This window comes from Condylura cristata, unplaced genomic scaffold (genome assembly GCF_000260355.1).
Source record: "Condylura cristata isolate star-nosed mole 26May11 unplaced genomic scaffold, ConCri1.0 scaffold00008, whole genome shotgun sequence".
NCBI classification, from domain to species: domain Eukaryota; kingdom Metazoa; phylum Chordata; class Mammalia; order Eulipotyphla; family Talpidae; genus Condylura; species Condylura cristata.
Genome location: NW_004567109.1, coordinates 25,639,209 through 25,655,565, shown reverse-complemented (window position 1 = coordinate 25,655,565; position 16,357 = coordinate 25,639,209). Strand labels below are relative to the sequence as shown.

At 42.1% G+C, this 16,357-nt stretch overlaps 1 protein-coding gene across 1 annotated transcript in view; it reads right to left on the bottom strand.

Moving 5' to 3' along the window:
* The window catches only part of LOC101629064 (cytochrome P450 4Z1), a 17,530-nt gene extending 2,997 nt beyond the window's left edge, over positions 1-14,533 (bottom strand). Inside the window, exons 1-9 of the mRNA XM_004678974.1 lie at positions 14,357-14,533; positions 12,670-12,811; positions 9,929-9,973; positions 8,598-8,725; positions 6,721-6,845; positions 6,487-6,641; positions 4,646-4,749; positions 2,700-2,890; positions 2,044-2,177 (exon numbers count right to left, since the gene is read on the bottom strand). Coding sequence (XP_004679031.1) covers positions 2,044-2,177; positions 2,700-2,890; positions 4,646-4,749; positions 6,487-6,641; positions 6,721-6,845; positions 8,598-8,725; positions 9,929-9,973; positions 12,670-12,811; positions 14,357-14,533 — 1,201 coding nt within the window. The remainder of the gene's footprint in view (positions 1-2,043; positions 2,178-2,699; positions 2,891-4,645; positions 4,750-6,486; positions 6,642-6,720; positions 6,846-8,597; positions 8,726-9,928; positions 9,974-12,669; positions 12,812-14,356) is intronic.
* Between the last annotated feature and the right edge of the window lie 1,824 nt (positions 14,534-16,357).

The following is a 16,357-nucleotide window of genomic DNA, read 5'->3' as shown; positions in this document are numbered from 1 at the left end:
CACCAGAGACAGAGCGGGAAGCAGAACAGGCAGATTGACGAAGTACACTGCTGAGGGGAGCAGCGGGCGGTTCAGGAGAGGTCTGCCGCGCCATGTGGGTTACCTCTGGGGTGGGGATCGAACTTGCGTTGAAGTGACTGTGGCTAGCTTCCCAGTGCTGCCCTTTAAGCCGTCGTACCATGAAGGAGGGCCCATGATGCCCTTGTTTTTCCATTTTTATTTACTTAGATTCTGTCTACTGATATTTATTGAGATTTTTTTGTACCAATGTATATGAGATTTACCTAAAAATATTTATAAAGCTTGTTGTCAATGTTATCCTTCCTTGAATAAGTTTTTCACTTTCCCTTTTTTATTTTTCTATGCTCTGGACAGTTTTATGTAGTATTAGGAAACATGGTCTTTAAAGGGCTGAAAAATTTCTGCAAAACTGGATAGATCTGGTTCCTTTTTAGGGCCTCTGAAAATTTTGTCTGGCTGTAGTTTTCTAGTTCTAAAATGGCACATTTGCCCTATAAATATTGGACATCAATGTTTATTTTATTTCTTGTATTTTTCATAAAGATTTATTGTTGTTACAGTTTCTCTGAACACGGCTATAGAACAGACCCCTTGACTCCCATAGTTTTTAAAGCTATGACGTGGTTTCTATTCTTCTTTGCCTTGAGAGTTAACAGATTTTTGTCTCCTGGTGAGTGAGTGAGCATTTATGAAAAGCGCTTGTTATCAATTTCCATTTTTATTTGGGTTTAAAGACTGTTATTTTGTAATGCTTCTCCTTGAGAATTACATTTTTCTTTGTGGACTGATATACAGCCAACTATAAGGACCATTCTATGTGCACTGGAAAGGAATGTGTATTCTTTATTATTAGGGGAGAGTTTGATATTACATTTGTAAGATCTACCATATTAATTAGTATTAAACATTATGTAATTGCTTGTTTATGTCGTTGCATTAGGAAAGTTAATTTTGTAGGATACAAACATTTAGTTGCGCTATACAACGATGGTAGCACAGCTGTCATGAAATACTGCTGCATTTATTAGGACCACTGCAATTGTCCACTCAAACCAAGTATTTGAAAGAGCATTCCGATCGGAGGAAGCAGGCCCTCCCTGGTGGCGCAAGGGGTTAAGTCTCAGCATTATGAAGCTATAGGCAGCCACTGTAGTACAAGTTCTATCCCTGGCCAGGGAGGTGACCCTCATGGCACAGCAGACCTCTCCTGTCTCACAGCTGCTCCCCTCAGCAGTGCATTTCAGTGGATCTACCTGCTCTGCTCCCTACTTTCTCTCTGGTGAACCCTTTTCCTCCCTCCTCCGCACCCTACCCCCACACGTCTGCCTGTACCCCAGTTATTGTATGCATAAACAAATAAATCTTAAAAAAAAAGATTGGAGGAAGCATAGAAAAATACATCAATCTAGGTAACATAGGTAAAAGATAAATTATGGCCTGTCCATTCATGTGTCTGATATCATCTTTTCCAACCCTTCTTGCATTTCACTACAGGTTAACTTTCCTAAAAGAACTATTATCATGCCACCCAGCTCAGCCTCAGTCTCCCACTTAATCAAGCCAGACTGAACACAGCAGCTTGGCCTTTAGCTCTGTGCCCTGGCTGTCACAGATCTAGGCGAGTCCCACAGCTTCCCTCGGTGGCTCCTGGGGCCCTTGGAGTGGCTCCGGTGAGCCTTGCTCGTGTGGGTAGGGAAAGGAGCTGGCAGGTGGCTGCTGCTTTGTGTCTGATCTTCACACTACTTGCAATCCTACCCTCTCATCTTCACCGACACAAATCTCCTAGTCTGTCAAGGTCCAGCACTAAAGCCATGATGCTTTATTAAGCACCCCAACCCCTCTCTGTGGCAGAATTCTGTACTTTGCGCTCTGATAATCTCAGCCTGTTGGGGTGGCGGGGCTGCTGTGGTCCTGAGTGTTCTCTGCTCTTTCTCTAAGAACTAAGAAGCCCTCTGGTCCAAAGCACCATAGATTCTAAAAACAAATGTCACTTGTAGCCATGAATGTGTTAAGTTTTACGACCTGCAGGTAAGGAGCGTCCATCTGGAAAGGTGATGGGTTCGCTGAGCTTCCGGGACACCATCGGGATGGGCGGGTAGATTCTTAGGGCCTCCTTGATGCACATGGTGGTGTAGGGCATCTGGTTCAAGTGGTCCCTGGCGACGCCAGGGGGAGGAGAGGTCAATTAGCTACTGGACTGAAAACCCAGGCTTTCCCCATTTTTAAAATTAGGAATAATTTTTTTCTTTATCCAAAGGAGAACTGATGGAAGTCCTATAAGGAAAATGCTTCTATGAGGAAAAACTAATAACATGAACCAATTTTCACATTTGTAACTGGAAGGTTTTTTTCTCAGGTACAGGGTTCTTGCCCGAGCCACACCTACTACGTGGTGTGTTCATGAGCAAGCAGGTGAGGTACTTGGATTGGCTTGAGAGTTCTGCTTATATCCTGATTGGTTTTTCTTCTATGATGAACAAATTAGCACTCTGGGAAGAGTGTAGTAGGAATGCAGAGTTCCTGTCTTGACCAAGAGTGAGGGAAAATAACTTATAAACTTAAAAACTATTTTTAAAAGCATCAATGAGGTAACTCAGTTGTGAGGAAATTATGGTAAAGATTACCTTCTCAGAAATGAGTTTTGAGGAGAAACATCAGATTTGGGACACAGAGCTTACCAGGTAATAGAAGACCCGTCACCCAGGAGTTCCCTGACTTCGTCTCTGCACCTCTGCTGGTGCTCTGGGTATTTTGCCATGCAGTAGAGGATACAGGAGATGGCACTGGATGTGGTATCATGTCCTGCAAACATGAACGTTTTCACTTCAGCCATGACATCTGCGCTGGAAAAGTCTTTTCTGTTTTCGCTCTAAAAAAAATACAATGATTTGTATTCAAAGTTGACTATGGATAGCCATTTCCTTCAATCATAGTACTGATTACAGGAAAAGATAAATGCTTTCAAATTCAAAATTTATTCATTGAGTATGTAATTATTTTACAATTTTACAATTTTCAAAACTTAGATGGATGTCAAAACACTGAGTTTTATTAAAAAAATCAACAAATCAACAGAATTCAATTGGGGAGAATGAATCAAAAGTTCCACAGATGTTCAGATTTTTTTACATATTAATTCCAGTTAAAGAAGTCAATTCTAAGAACATGTTTTAAAGTTGCACAGGAAATTTATATAAAGGATATTTGATACCATAATCCAAAATTGGTATGATCCTAAGTGGCCAGCAACAAAAAAAGGTAAAATAAATTATGGCCCATCTGTGAAATGAGAGTTATGTAGCAACTGAAATTATGTTCCTGAATAATTTCTTATTGATAACAGGGAAGCATGTGACTCAATTTACTGAACACTGATAGATGAGGGTTGGACGTTCTGTTTAGCACAGAGTATCTTTTTTTTTTTAATTTTTATTTATTTATGCATACAGAACTGGGGTACAGGCCAGAGGCTCAGGGGCAGTGAGAGGCTTCATCAGAGACAGAGTGGGGAACAGAACAGGCAGATTGATGAATTACACTGCTGAGGGGAGCAGTGGGCGGGTCAGGAGAGGTCTGCTGCACCGTGGTCACCTCTGGGACAGGTGGGAATCGAACTCTTGTGGAAGCGGCTTTAGATTCTCAGTGCTGTGCTTTAACCTGCTGAGCCACCAGGGAGGGCCCAGCACAGAGTATCTTTAAGGTGCAATGAAAAGAGGTAGAACTGTCTCAAATTCTAATTTTGTTTCTTTCTACATATGTGACCTTGAACAGTTGACTTTACCTTTTGAGGCACAGTTTCTCTTCAGTCAAATAAAGATAGTCAAAGTTACCCTGCAGGGTTATTCTAGTAAAAAATTGAAGTTCTTGGCCCATAAGCAAAGTTAGTAAGTGGCAACGTGTTTTCACTACCATGTCAGAATCTTTACATATCATCAACCATTTGATCGTTATAAAATTGCTGGCCCCATCAACTACAGCAGACTATCAAATTTGATTGACTCCAGGGATTCTCTCACTGAACCTGTCCAACTCTCCAGAATAGAACTTTACCTCATTTACAGAAGAACTGGACTCTGAGATATGAAGTTCTTGCTTAAATTCTCATGACAAGGGGCAGTATACACTGCATTTGAATATGGTCTACCAAGCCTCCAAGATGCCTTGGTTTCTCACTGATACCATGAGCTGATTACCAAACCCTGTTAGTCACTGGGGGATAGGAATAAAATATGATCCTAGTCTTTTAGTTCGGGGCTTTCAAACTTTAATTTACATATGAATCACCTTGTAAAATCACTTGTTAAAAAGAAGATTCTAATTCTTGAGAGTAAGAGTGGGGCCTGAGATCCTGTTTTCAGGTTGTAGCAGTGCTGCTGGTCTATGGACTGCATGTTAAGGAAGAAAGTTGTAGTGGCTGTGGCCTAGGAAACAGGTAGACAGGTACCTAAATAGCTAAAATGTGATACTGGAAGCCTGCAAAGTGCCAGGAGCACAAGGAATCTTATTTTCACAAGATAAGTTCAGTATACATCCATCAAATCAAACAAGTTTTTCTAATACGTTTGCTATTTTTTTTTTAATATTTAATTATTAGCTCAGTGTTTTCAAAAGTTGGGAGACTTACTCTGGCGCTCAAAAGAATGTCCAGAAAGTCATTGTATCTCTTCTGGGTAGTATCTTGCTTTTGATCATTCTTAAGCATGTCTTCCCGGTCCTGGATTACTTTCTCTAGATGGGGGGAAAATATATGTATATATATATATATTTACATATTTTAATTACCATAATTTTTAGAAAGTCCTTTGAAGCCAAATACACTTCAGAAAGGCTAGTGCCACATGGAAATCCTCTAGCTTACCCTCTTTCTGAATTGGTCGTGGGTAGCACCAAGAACTTGCTTTTTCTTTAAAATGGCCCCTTGCCTCTCATCAAATAAGATGTTCAAAAGTAACATACAAAGTTGTCATGGTTGGAGATGCTTGGCACATAAGTAGACTTCAATGTTCTCTAATTTTTCATATTGTTAGGTACTACTAATTCTTGAGCCAACCTTATTATGTAAAAATGAATAAGATTTACTGCAAAAGAAATGTTTAGGGATGAGATATTATGTCTAGTGGTGGAATCTGGTGTGGAATTATCATCAGATTAAGTGATAGAGGTGAGAGAAGGAGGAAGAAAAACCCTAGCGAAAAGGCTTAAGGAAAATCAGTCTCCTTCTGTTTTGTGATACCAAAACTACAGGTGAACAGGTGATCCCTTTGTCTCAATCACACATCTGAGACAGTTCTGCTCCCTTAGACTGAACACAGTCGATTTATCAACTCCTGAATTTTCTTGTGTGTGTGTTCAGAGGAAAATTTGCCTGCAGAAGCATAACACAGACATATACCCATCACTTGTTGCTTTGTAGGACAGTTGTGGGATCTAACTCATTTAGGTCTCTATGGGTAGTTCTTCCTGACCTTGCTTTGTGTACTGGTATATTACCAAATTACAGATGTCTTATTATAGGTCTGTCTGCTTTTGTTTCATTCATAGAGAGGAAATGAGAATTTGTTTTGAGCACCTGACATGCTAGGAAATGTCCTTAAGGCTATCCACAATATTATCGGTTCTAAACCATACAGAGTAGGTAGTATTTTTTCCAAATTACAACTAAGGAAACAGAAAGCATTTATTCACACAGCTAGTAGGTGGATTTATCTAGTTTTGTCATCAAGGGGAGTCAGGTCAAGCCTATCTTACTGGTAAATAATGACTTCAGTAGGTAACCCTGAATGCATTCATTGCCAACCTAGAATTCTCATCTGAAAAGGATAGAAAAATATCCTATTAAATTATTAACCAAAAGAAAATAAGAGGTTATTTATAATAATATTAGTTAGAGTCAATTTTAAGACAAGTGCTAGAAGAGAAAGGAAGCAAATTACATTATCATAAAGTGAGAACTGAGGATATAGAACAATTCTAAATAGGGATTATGGTAGTAGCCATGTGGCAGGCTCCCCTAAATTGTCCGTGACCAAAGCTCTGAAACCTGTGCAGGGGAATACTCAGACTCAGGGGTGAGCTTTGTTCTTTGATACACTGAGTACAGTGCCCACATGTGTCCAATTTGCCTCCTTGGACTTTTGTTTTTCTTCACAGCTGAAGCCACTTCACAGCTGAAGTCAAATCCGAAGCCACATCTGGCTTCCTCTGTGAGGAAAAACAAACAAATGAAGCAAATACAGTGATGTTTGCTAATTGTACTAATTCTGACTCCGAACATGATGATCTAGCTATGTATTCAGCACTGAAATATTCTCTACTGACAATTTTTGTAGCATATTAATTCTGACTTAATTTCTGAATGATGGCCACACCCTATGTCCTCAACAGAGGCAGCCTTAACCAGGGTCTGTGCCTCACACAATGACATGTCTCACAGAGGACTCAGGCAAGGCAGAGCCCAGGACGTACCTGTGTACTGGTGAACAACTTGGTTAGATTTAGAAAAGACTTGGCCTGCAGAGGTCAATTTGAAAATCAGGTCATTGTGATAGAGAATATTGTACACACGTTGGAAGGTGAGATTGCTGAGGTTGAATGTGGCTTCCAGGTAGAAGCTGAGGGTTCTGGAAGAGGAGAGATGGGACGTCATCTCAGTGGAAGACAAGACTGTTAGTGAGCAGGTCCTTTCTTTTGATCACTGACCTGTCTGTCTGGATGCTGCCCTTGTGACTGAAGGCACACTTCATGATGGTGTCCAGGGTCATCATGGAGATGTGTTCAGAGATCTCCAGATGTGGGTCCTGGGCAGTGAGCTTCTCCCACTTGTCCTGTGCAGGAGATCACAACTAATTTTCTAATTTCTAAGTTCTTTTTCGTCCCTAGGTCCAGATTGTGCTTCACATGGGGGCTTAAATTTGAACCCCAGATCTGACTCTAATCTGCCTTATGACCTGACCAAGCCATTTAATCTCTAAATTTCAAAGTCCTTATTAATCAAATTTCAAAGTCCTTATTAATCAAATAGTCCTTATTAATCAAAATACTAAGCCTGTAGTATTTTGAGAGGCCATAACGAGCCTGACACAACTTAAGTGCTTCACAGGGATTGACTATCGCTGTATCTGTATGATTTTAATTTTAGAATGGGAGGGGCCATGGTGACAGGTATCAGAAATGATAGCAGTGTGGCTCCCTGGAAAACACAAGGCCAGTCAGAACTGGCTAAAATCAGGATTAGTCATTTACTGAAGGCGACTTGGGGCATGCTCTGTCGTTGTGTCCCTGTTTCATAGTCTTTGAGCATAGAACTGAGGTCCTGTGTGTGGATCACCCAGTGATTGACATCTAATAAGTGACCAAGGAAAGTGTAGGGTAAATGAAGTTGATCCGGTTTTTCACACTGCTGGCCTCCTGAGCCTGCAGGGCAGGGCTATAGGGTGGCGTCACTCAGAGACAGAGGATGGCTATGGTGGGATCCGCATCACTCGTCACAAAGGGGTGAGTGACTACAGAAGAGATAAGACCATGACAGATCACCAGAGGGTCTAGAGGAAGATTTGTGGGGTCTGGGAGGCTCAGTTGCCTCTTGCCTCCCAGCTGCCCCCTTCCTGGCACACACCTGCCTCTTTGCCTGCCAGCCCCCTGTCAGGTGTGCCTGTGTACCTGGTTCCTTAGGGCTTTAAAGCTGGAAAAATCCACTCAGGGCTCCAGGACTATCCATCTGCTTGAATCACTAATGAACCTGCCTGTGCTTACAGGTGCAACAGAAGGCTACTGCTATTCTTTTTTTCTCCATGTTTCCACCTTCAAAATGGTGCCCAATCACACAAAAACTAGAAAATTTCTGTTTCCTTCAGTACTTCATTGGACCCAGGCTTCAGGTCACTGAATTCAGCATTCTGAAATCACAAGATCTTTTCTTTCACTGTGAAGTCAGGTTTTGTTGCTCCTCTGGACCATCTGAGATATTTACAACCTGTAAATACACTTAGGATCTAAATTCTCATACTCACCTGTCAGGACTGCTGAAACAAAGGTTGGCCTTGAATGCCAGTGGCCCCCAACCTCCAGGAGGAGAAGCTTGGAGAAACTGTCTTCTCTATGAGTTGTATGTGGTCTGATGAAGCGTTTGCACTCTCCCTGCCTCAGAAGACATAACACTCCATCCCCTGCCTTACTAGTGGCCTGCTCCCTGTCTGACACCCATATCAATCTTGCTGATACCCAAGCCCTAATTGCAATCTCTTTCCTTAAGAAGTGTTTCCTGGTGCTCCTGAGCATCAGGAATGTGTTGGCATTCCTACTCTTCCTGTTGTCTATGCCATAGAACATGGCGCTTGGCCTTTGTGCCTTGTACTCACCCGACTTGGTGAGTTTGCTGGACTTACTCACTCATACAAGTAGCCCTTATGGAGCACCCACCACGGTGACAGGTGTTGGGTCTGTAATTCGGCAGGCCTTCATGATGCTTGTGGCCCAAGGATCGCGTGAGCATAGTTCTGAGGGAGCTCAGATTCTCTTACTCCACACAACAGGTGGAAACTCCCTGCAGAACCTGGCAGGAATCTCTCTTCTCTTACCAGCATCACATGTACGTGCTCACACATCATGGTGATGAAAAGTTTCAGAATGTTGATGTTGAAACCAAATTTCATAATCTTGCGGTGCTGTTGCCACCTAAGACCACTCAAAGTCACCAGTCCTTGACCTTGTGAAATGGAAAGGGGACACACTCATATTGCAGAGAAATGAGGGAGACTAGTAGCAATGTTCTCTATGCTGCTGAGAGAAGTCAGAGAGGGCAGAGCTCTGAAGGAGTGAGTGAGTAGATGAAACACTCTGGAAATCATTGCAAACCAGAAAATTAGTTTGCACTGAAATTTGGAAAGAATTCCCATCCATCTTGTTTGAGGATCAGATACCTTTCATTATCTAGATGAGTAGAAATCAAATTTAGCTTAGAGAAGAATTATCTGAAGCTTATTAAATTCTTGTGCTCCTTTTCTCGTAGTCACTAATCCCTAGAGTTTGGCGTGGCACCAAAACCTCTTGAATTACAACAAGGCTCTCAGCCAGTTCTGAGCCATACTTTTGGCAAGACTACTTTGGGCTGCCACAAAGTCCCAGGCTCATGCAGCAGTGTTGGTGTCTTCAGGCTGGGGACGAATGGTGGAGGTCTCAGGGAGCTTTCATTTCTCATTCCCTATTGTGTAAGTGGATCCAAGATCTCCACCAAACTCAAGAAAGCTTTGGTTTAGCAGAGTGTGGGTGCTCTCAAATTGGTAACATAAGCAACATGTTTAGGGAAGATTGGTTTTAGAAAACAAAAGTGAAACTCAAGGTGAGTAATATCTTGAATTCCATGTAGGGAAGAAAATTTGGGGAGAAGGAAAGAAGGTTCCAGTGCAAGTCTGACCCAGGGATCTGGGGACAATGGTACCTAGGGCCTGGACCTACTGGTGTGAGTTTACCCGCTGGCCAAGAATCAAGAAGCTGGGCTGGGAAAGTGGAGCGAGACATCTTAAGTAATCTTTAAAGAGCAGATTCTTCCAGGTTGCCATTATCGCTAAAGTCCATCTCATCAGGCTAAGGGACACTTCTTTTTCCAGGGTCCTTGAGTGGGGAGGCGTTAGGGGCTGTGACAATGGTACAGGAGGGAAGAAATTGACAGAGAATGAGCCCCCATCTCCTTTTTCCATCTCTACCTCCAGTTATACCAGCAATAAGGGGCCACTTCCTCAATTGTCAGAACAAGAGGAAAATTTATACAGAATAATCCCAAATTGAGCAAAGTGTTCTGAGGCAAAAGTGGGTGTAAATGGAGGTGAAAGTGGGCAAGGAAAATTTGGTGTCTACCAGAATGGTTTCCTCTCCTGGGCTTAAATAGGAATGAGTCAGAAGTTATACATACCAACCCAGGATTCAATGAACTTGTGGCTAAGCGTAGTTTTGGGATCTGTCAAGGAGATTAAAGATGACAGTCAGTGAAAATCATCCATTAAGATAAAAGAGTGTCTATGTTTTCAAATGCTTCAGAGGTAACACAAATAGTCATAATGCAGGATGTTACTTCCTTGGTCCCTGGCATTTCGAGTTAATGCACAGAAATATTTCTCATAAACTTGGGGAAACAAAAGAACTAACATTGCTGTCTTGGGAGGAAAAGAGAGTCAAGGCAACAATATACACACCAAAATCTGGGAGTAAGCATTCTGGAAGGTATTGGGGCACTGAAAGGGAAGGTCCCACCCATAATGGATTACTTATACCTGTCCAGAGAAGGATGCATGACAGAGAAGACACAAGATCCCGAAGAAAGTCCATAAACTTTCAACTTTGGCTAGCTCTTTTACCAAGGACAAAAAGAATCAGATGTCTATTTTTTATTGAAGTCATAAATGGTCTAGCTGAACACTGAAGTTGTGCTCCAACACTGAATCAACCATCAAAAACTGGGAGAGTATTGTCCCCTCTTTTTGCTTTTTCTTTTCTGACATAAAATTTGCAATATCTGTTTTTAAACAAAAATTTACAAAGCATGCAAAAGAAAACATGCATGTTTTCCACAAAAAGTCATGATAAAAACTTTCCCTTGAGGAAACATAGACATTAGACTTATCAGATAATGATTTAGAATGAGCTCAAAGAAATAAAAAAACCATGGGCTAAGTATTAAAAGAAACCAGGAGAGTAGTATATGAACATACACAGACTAGGAACAAAAAGAAACCAAACTGAAATTCTAAGGTATAGACCAAGATAGCAACAGAAGGATTTCCTTGCTCTCATTTCCAAGAGAAGCATCTACTAGTCAACTAGGGGAACACTGGTGTCTTGGTGTTCTGGAGAATTCTGTGACTTGAAATCACCCTTTGCACCTCAGAGATCAACAGTGTCCCAGAGGATACATGGATGATAGTAAGGCTTCACAGGACAGGAGGTAGGTGGAGAGAAATACCTGGAAGCTTGGGTGAGGATAGGGGATGAAGCAGGGCTGCTGGTCAAGCCAAAGGTCCTGGTGGAGAGGGAGAATGGAAGTGGTGTGGAGGCAGCCATCTTTGGTCCAGGTGATGCCATAAAGAGTAGTTGGAGGGCCCTCAGTGGTAGCGCAGTGGGTTAAAGCACAGCACTAAGAAGCTAAAGCCACTTAAGCCTGAGTTCAATTCCCACCCTCCCCCAAGGTGATCCCACATGGCGGGGCAGACCTCTCCTGACTACCCGCTGCTCCCCTCAGCAGTGTATTTTGTTGATCTGCCTGTTCTGCTCCCCACTCTGTCTCTGGTGAAGGCTTTCACTGCCCCACACCTCTGGCCTGTACTCCAGTTCTGTATGAATAAATAAATAAATTTTTTTTAAGAGTAGTTGGAGTACCCCACACAGACTGGGAGCCTGGTCAGAAAGACAACAGAAAAGGGGCTCTAGATTACTTTCTCTCCTCACCTGGTAGGACACCCCTCACCTCTCTATACAGCTCTTCCTTCTCAGATGTCACTGACCTCTTAAAGTGCACTGATGGAAGACTGCTGAGTTTGAGATCTGAGACTCAAGAGATGAAAGATATTGGTGGTACAACAAACATAAACCAGACTCTGGCATTTGCCATAACCTAGACCCCTCCATGCCCTGCCTCCCTCTGAGGACACAACAACTATAAAAACAGACTACAGTACATACCAAAGCCAGCAGAGGGGAAATGATCAAACTACAGTGCCATCTGCTGGAAAAGGAAATGTAGCTCAACCTCTAAGCTGATAACTAACAATATAACAAAACAAAACAGGATATTTTAAATGATATATTGGATGAGATGGACTAAATAGATAGTTACAGCACATATATCCAAGATACAAGAATAAACACATTTTGCAAGTACTTGTGGAACTTTCTTAAGAATGTACAAATGTTGGGATACAAAACAAGTCTCAATAAATTTATGAAGATTGAAATAATAGCAAACAATTTTGGATCATAATGATATGAAAACTAGAGGTCAACCAAAAGACAAAAGAGGAGAAAACCTAAATTTGTGGAAAATAAACAACATACTATGGAACAGCTATTGGGTCAATGAAGAAGTCAAAGATGAAAGTAAAAAGTACTTGAAGATGAATGAAAATAAAGACCTGACTTATCAGAAAGTATAGCATGAAGCAAAAGCAGTACTATGGCACACAATTCTGCTTCTAAGTATGTATCCAAACAACATGAAACACTGATTCAAAAAGATCACGCATCCTCGTGTTCATTACACACTATTCATGACAGCCAAGAGAGGGAAACAACCCTTAGTGGATAAAATATCTACAGGGGTCACCCACCTCTGTCCAACACAACTGCTAAGGTCAAGCTGTCAGCAAACCACCTCCCCAGTCCTTATCCAGTCTTGGTCTTCACAGTGGTTAGAAAGTGAGTCCTGAAGGTGTCAGATGTGGTGGAAGGCTCAGGAGAGGTCTATTATGCAGGAAGACCATGCTTGGAAATGGACTAGCTCATTCTGCATAACAGCTTTGTATGGGTCTGAGGTCTGGGAGACATGGGATTTCCCTTCACTATGTCAGTAGATGGTTCCCTTCTACCTCCTTCCATCCGTCTTTCCCTGGCACTATAGTCACCCTGTGTTGCTTGGTACTGTGGGCCCCTCTTTGTTTTTACCTTTTCTGCTCAGCAGCATTTTGGCATACTCTGGGTCATAGGTAATGAAAAACACCACAAAGGGTCCGTTCCACAGGGGCACAGCACCTGGATATTTTGCAACCAGTTCACCAAGTTTCTCAAACTCTTTTTTTGGGTAAAACTGCAATAAGAGAATTTTATGAATTAGTAATGGGAATTAATCCAGGAGGAAGTTTTCTCCTCTGATGGGCCATGAGCTACATCCAGGGCTGGTGGGACATCACCCCATCAGGCAGAGCCATCCTCTGTTGAAGGCAAGTTTTCTCTGTGTGTCAGCACCTCAGACACGTTATCCTGTGCACTTGCTGATGATTGGCCTTCTCACACCAGTTTGTGTAGACTGTCTACACTGCAGAGTTCTCTTTCTGAAGCATAAACACGTCTCAAGTCACTTCTCCCCACATATTTGAACTTTATAGCTCCTCATTAATGATCCACTGGTGTGGTCAGACTTGCTGCCACATTGCTAACCCCGTGAGGCTTCAGCCTGCCCTCAGCCAGCTACTCCTTTCTTGTGGTAGATGAGGTTTAGAGGAGGACCCTGCTAGGGCTTCAATGGGGTGCCAAGGAAAGCATTTAAAGAGGGGATTCTGGAACTGGGGCTAAAAGACAAGTGGAATTTGACTGTGTGAGGAAACAGGTAAGAGAATTCTGTTTCAACCTTGTGGACTATGTAAAGGTACAGAGCTGCAGACAAAATCTGGCTTGTCACAGAAGAGAGAATGAGTCGTTGAGAGTGGAGGGGAGCCAGGCAGGCTGAGTTTAGGAAGTCAGGAGAGTGGGTAAGGCTGCCCCTGAAGGGCCTTCTCACACAAACTGCTTTAGTCCTTGGGCAAAGGGGTTCAGGTCACAGAAGAGTGTAAGCAGCTACCTGCTACGCCATCTGTTTGACCGTGATGTATCCAGAACTTGCCAGACTGAATCAATGGGTCCTGTGTTCTGGGTGATGTAAGAAGACTTGGTGGTAAGACAGAGAGAGAGAGTGCAGGCTCTGGGGCCGTGAAGACTCAAGCTCAAATTCCACCCTGTCACTGACTTATTACCTAGAACCTTATTACCTAGGTCCTCACTTTCCTTCTGTGTATAATAGAGAAAACCATATTGATTTCACAAAATTGCTGTGAAAATCCAGTGGAATAGTAAACATAAATTCTAGGCTGGAAATTCAACTGCTAATCACCACTTGCTCTGTCCACATTTCCCCACTTGGGCCCTCTCCACCTTGAAAACAAGGAGATTCATGTGCATTTTATGCCTTTCTGGCAGCTCCTGTCCTGTCTAATTTGCTAAATATTTCCCTATTTCCAGTTTCTTAGGCATCTTGGCATTTCTTCTGTTGTCACCCAGCCAGCCCTATTTTTTCCCCCAGAAGACTCAGAGGCCTCTGAGCAGTAAGAACTGTGGTTTTGAATTAGAAGTTGTGGGCTCAAATATCTCCTCTCCATATGAGGCATTTAACATCAGAAAGTTACAACTCTGTTTTAGTCTCCACTTTTTTCATCTGGAAAAATGTGAATAACAATAATTGCATAGAATTTTTTTTGGTAAAATTCAGAGGACTGAAAGTACATCATGTTATACATAGTGCTCCACAATTCTTTTATTAATAACTTAATACCTAATACTCCACATCTCTTAAACTCCCCAGTTCACTTTCTCTTCTTACCTGATTGTGCCCATATAACCAGTGTGCAGGGGGTCCAGGAAAGAGGTGCAAGGCTTTGAGAAGTGTTCTCCTCTTCTGGTACAGCCTGACTATTTGCAGTAGGAGCAGGGATGTACAGAAGAGGAACAGCAAAGAGAAAGGGTGAGCCGAAAGTTGTTGAAACCACGAGGGCTCCATCCTTTTCAGAGGTGCTGTGTTGAAAAGTCTGGGAACTGAGGGTGACTCCTATCTTAGTCACTCATAAATGCAAGGGAGATGCCTTTGGGCATCACTGGGTATTTGCAAATACTATGTTCAGGGAAGGGGAGAGATAGAGGAAGGGACCAATTACTGGGATGTCAACCAGCTGGCCTGCTTTCCAGAAGAACCAGATTTTCAGACAGGCTGAATGCATGACATCTGGACCCCCTTTGAGACTCTGTAATGGCAGGTCAACCAGTATCTCATCGATGCATCCTTCATGCACCTTCATCCATTCTTATAAGAAATCTCTCTTCCTCATAATTTAACAGTAGTTTTAGGCACACAGTATAATTGAGCAGAAAGCACAGAGTTCCCATATATGTTCTATCCACCCCCGTCATCAGCCTTCTCTACTTTCAACAGCTCACAGAGTGGGACACTTGTTATAGTCACTAAAGCTTCACTGACACATCACTATGGCCCAAACTCCATAGGTTGTGTGAAGGTTCATTCTTGGGGATGTACATTCTATGGGTGTTGACAAATGTCTAATGGCATGTAACTACCATTATGGTGTCACACAGAATTCTTTCTCTGCCTTAGAAATTCCTCATTCATGAGCTCTTCCTAATGGCACAAAAGGTTAAAGTATAGCACTGTGAAGCTATCTGCAGCCACTGCAGCCAGCATGAGTTCAATCCCTGGCCAGGGCAGGTGACCCACATGGCGTGGCAAACCTCTGCCTGTTCTGTTCCCCACTGTCTCTGATGAATCCTCTCACCCCTCATACCTCTGGTCTGTACCCTGCATGCATAAATATTTAAAAAAATTCCTTGTTCTCTGCCAACTCACCCTCTTGCCCTCATCCTCTGACAATCCCTGATCTTTTTACACCTCTAGAGGTTTATTTCTCTCAGAATGTCATATAATTGAAATCAGAGAGTATGTGGTCTCTTCAGATTGCTTTCCAGGAACCATAATAATTAAAAGAGTGATGTTCAACATCATATCATAAAGGAATTGCTAATTAAAACAGCAATGAGATAGCGCTACACACTTGTTAGAATGACTTAAATCCAAAACACTGACAATACTAAATTCTGATGAAAAGGTGGAGCAAGACCTCTCATTCATTGCTAGTAGGAATTAAAAATGTACAGCTGCTGGAAAAGATCATGCTTAGTGAGATAAGCCAGAAAGAGAAAGAAAAATACTGGATGGTTTCACTCATAGCAGGAGTATAATGGACCAGGCGAGAAAATAACAAGAATAATGAACAGCCATATACCAGAGACATTTTGTGGGGGTGGAGTGGAGAGTGGGATCAAAAATGGGGGAGTGGAGAGGGAAGTGCACGGGATTATGGTGATGGCACATGGGTGACTTGGTGATGGGAAACCCGCGGGGATTACAATTGAGATGGAAAAAAAAATGTACAAAATGATGTAAAAATAAACTGTTATTAAAAAAAAAGTACAGCTGCTTTAGAAGATAGTTTGGTAGAGTCTTACAAAGATAACCATACTCTTACCATATGATTGAACAATTGCACCCTTTGGTATTAACTCAAATGAGTTAAAAACTGTGGTGGCTTTAGTCATATTGCCCAAATCAGGAAGTAACTAAGATGCCCTGCAGTAGGGAGATGGGGAAACAAATTATGGGTTGTTTCTATTCCATGTGGTAGAATGTTACTTAACAATAGAAAGAATTGGCCAATCAAAGCATGAAACACATGGAGGAGTTTTGTTTTGTTTTATTTTACAAAAGTTTATTTTTACATCATTTTGTACATTTTTTTTCTTTCCATATCAATTG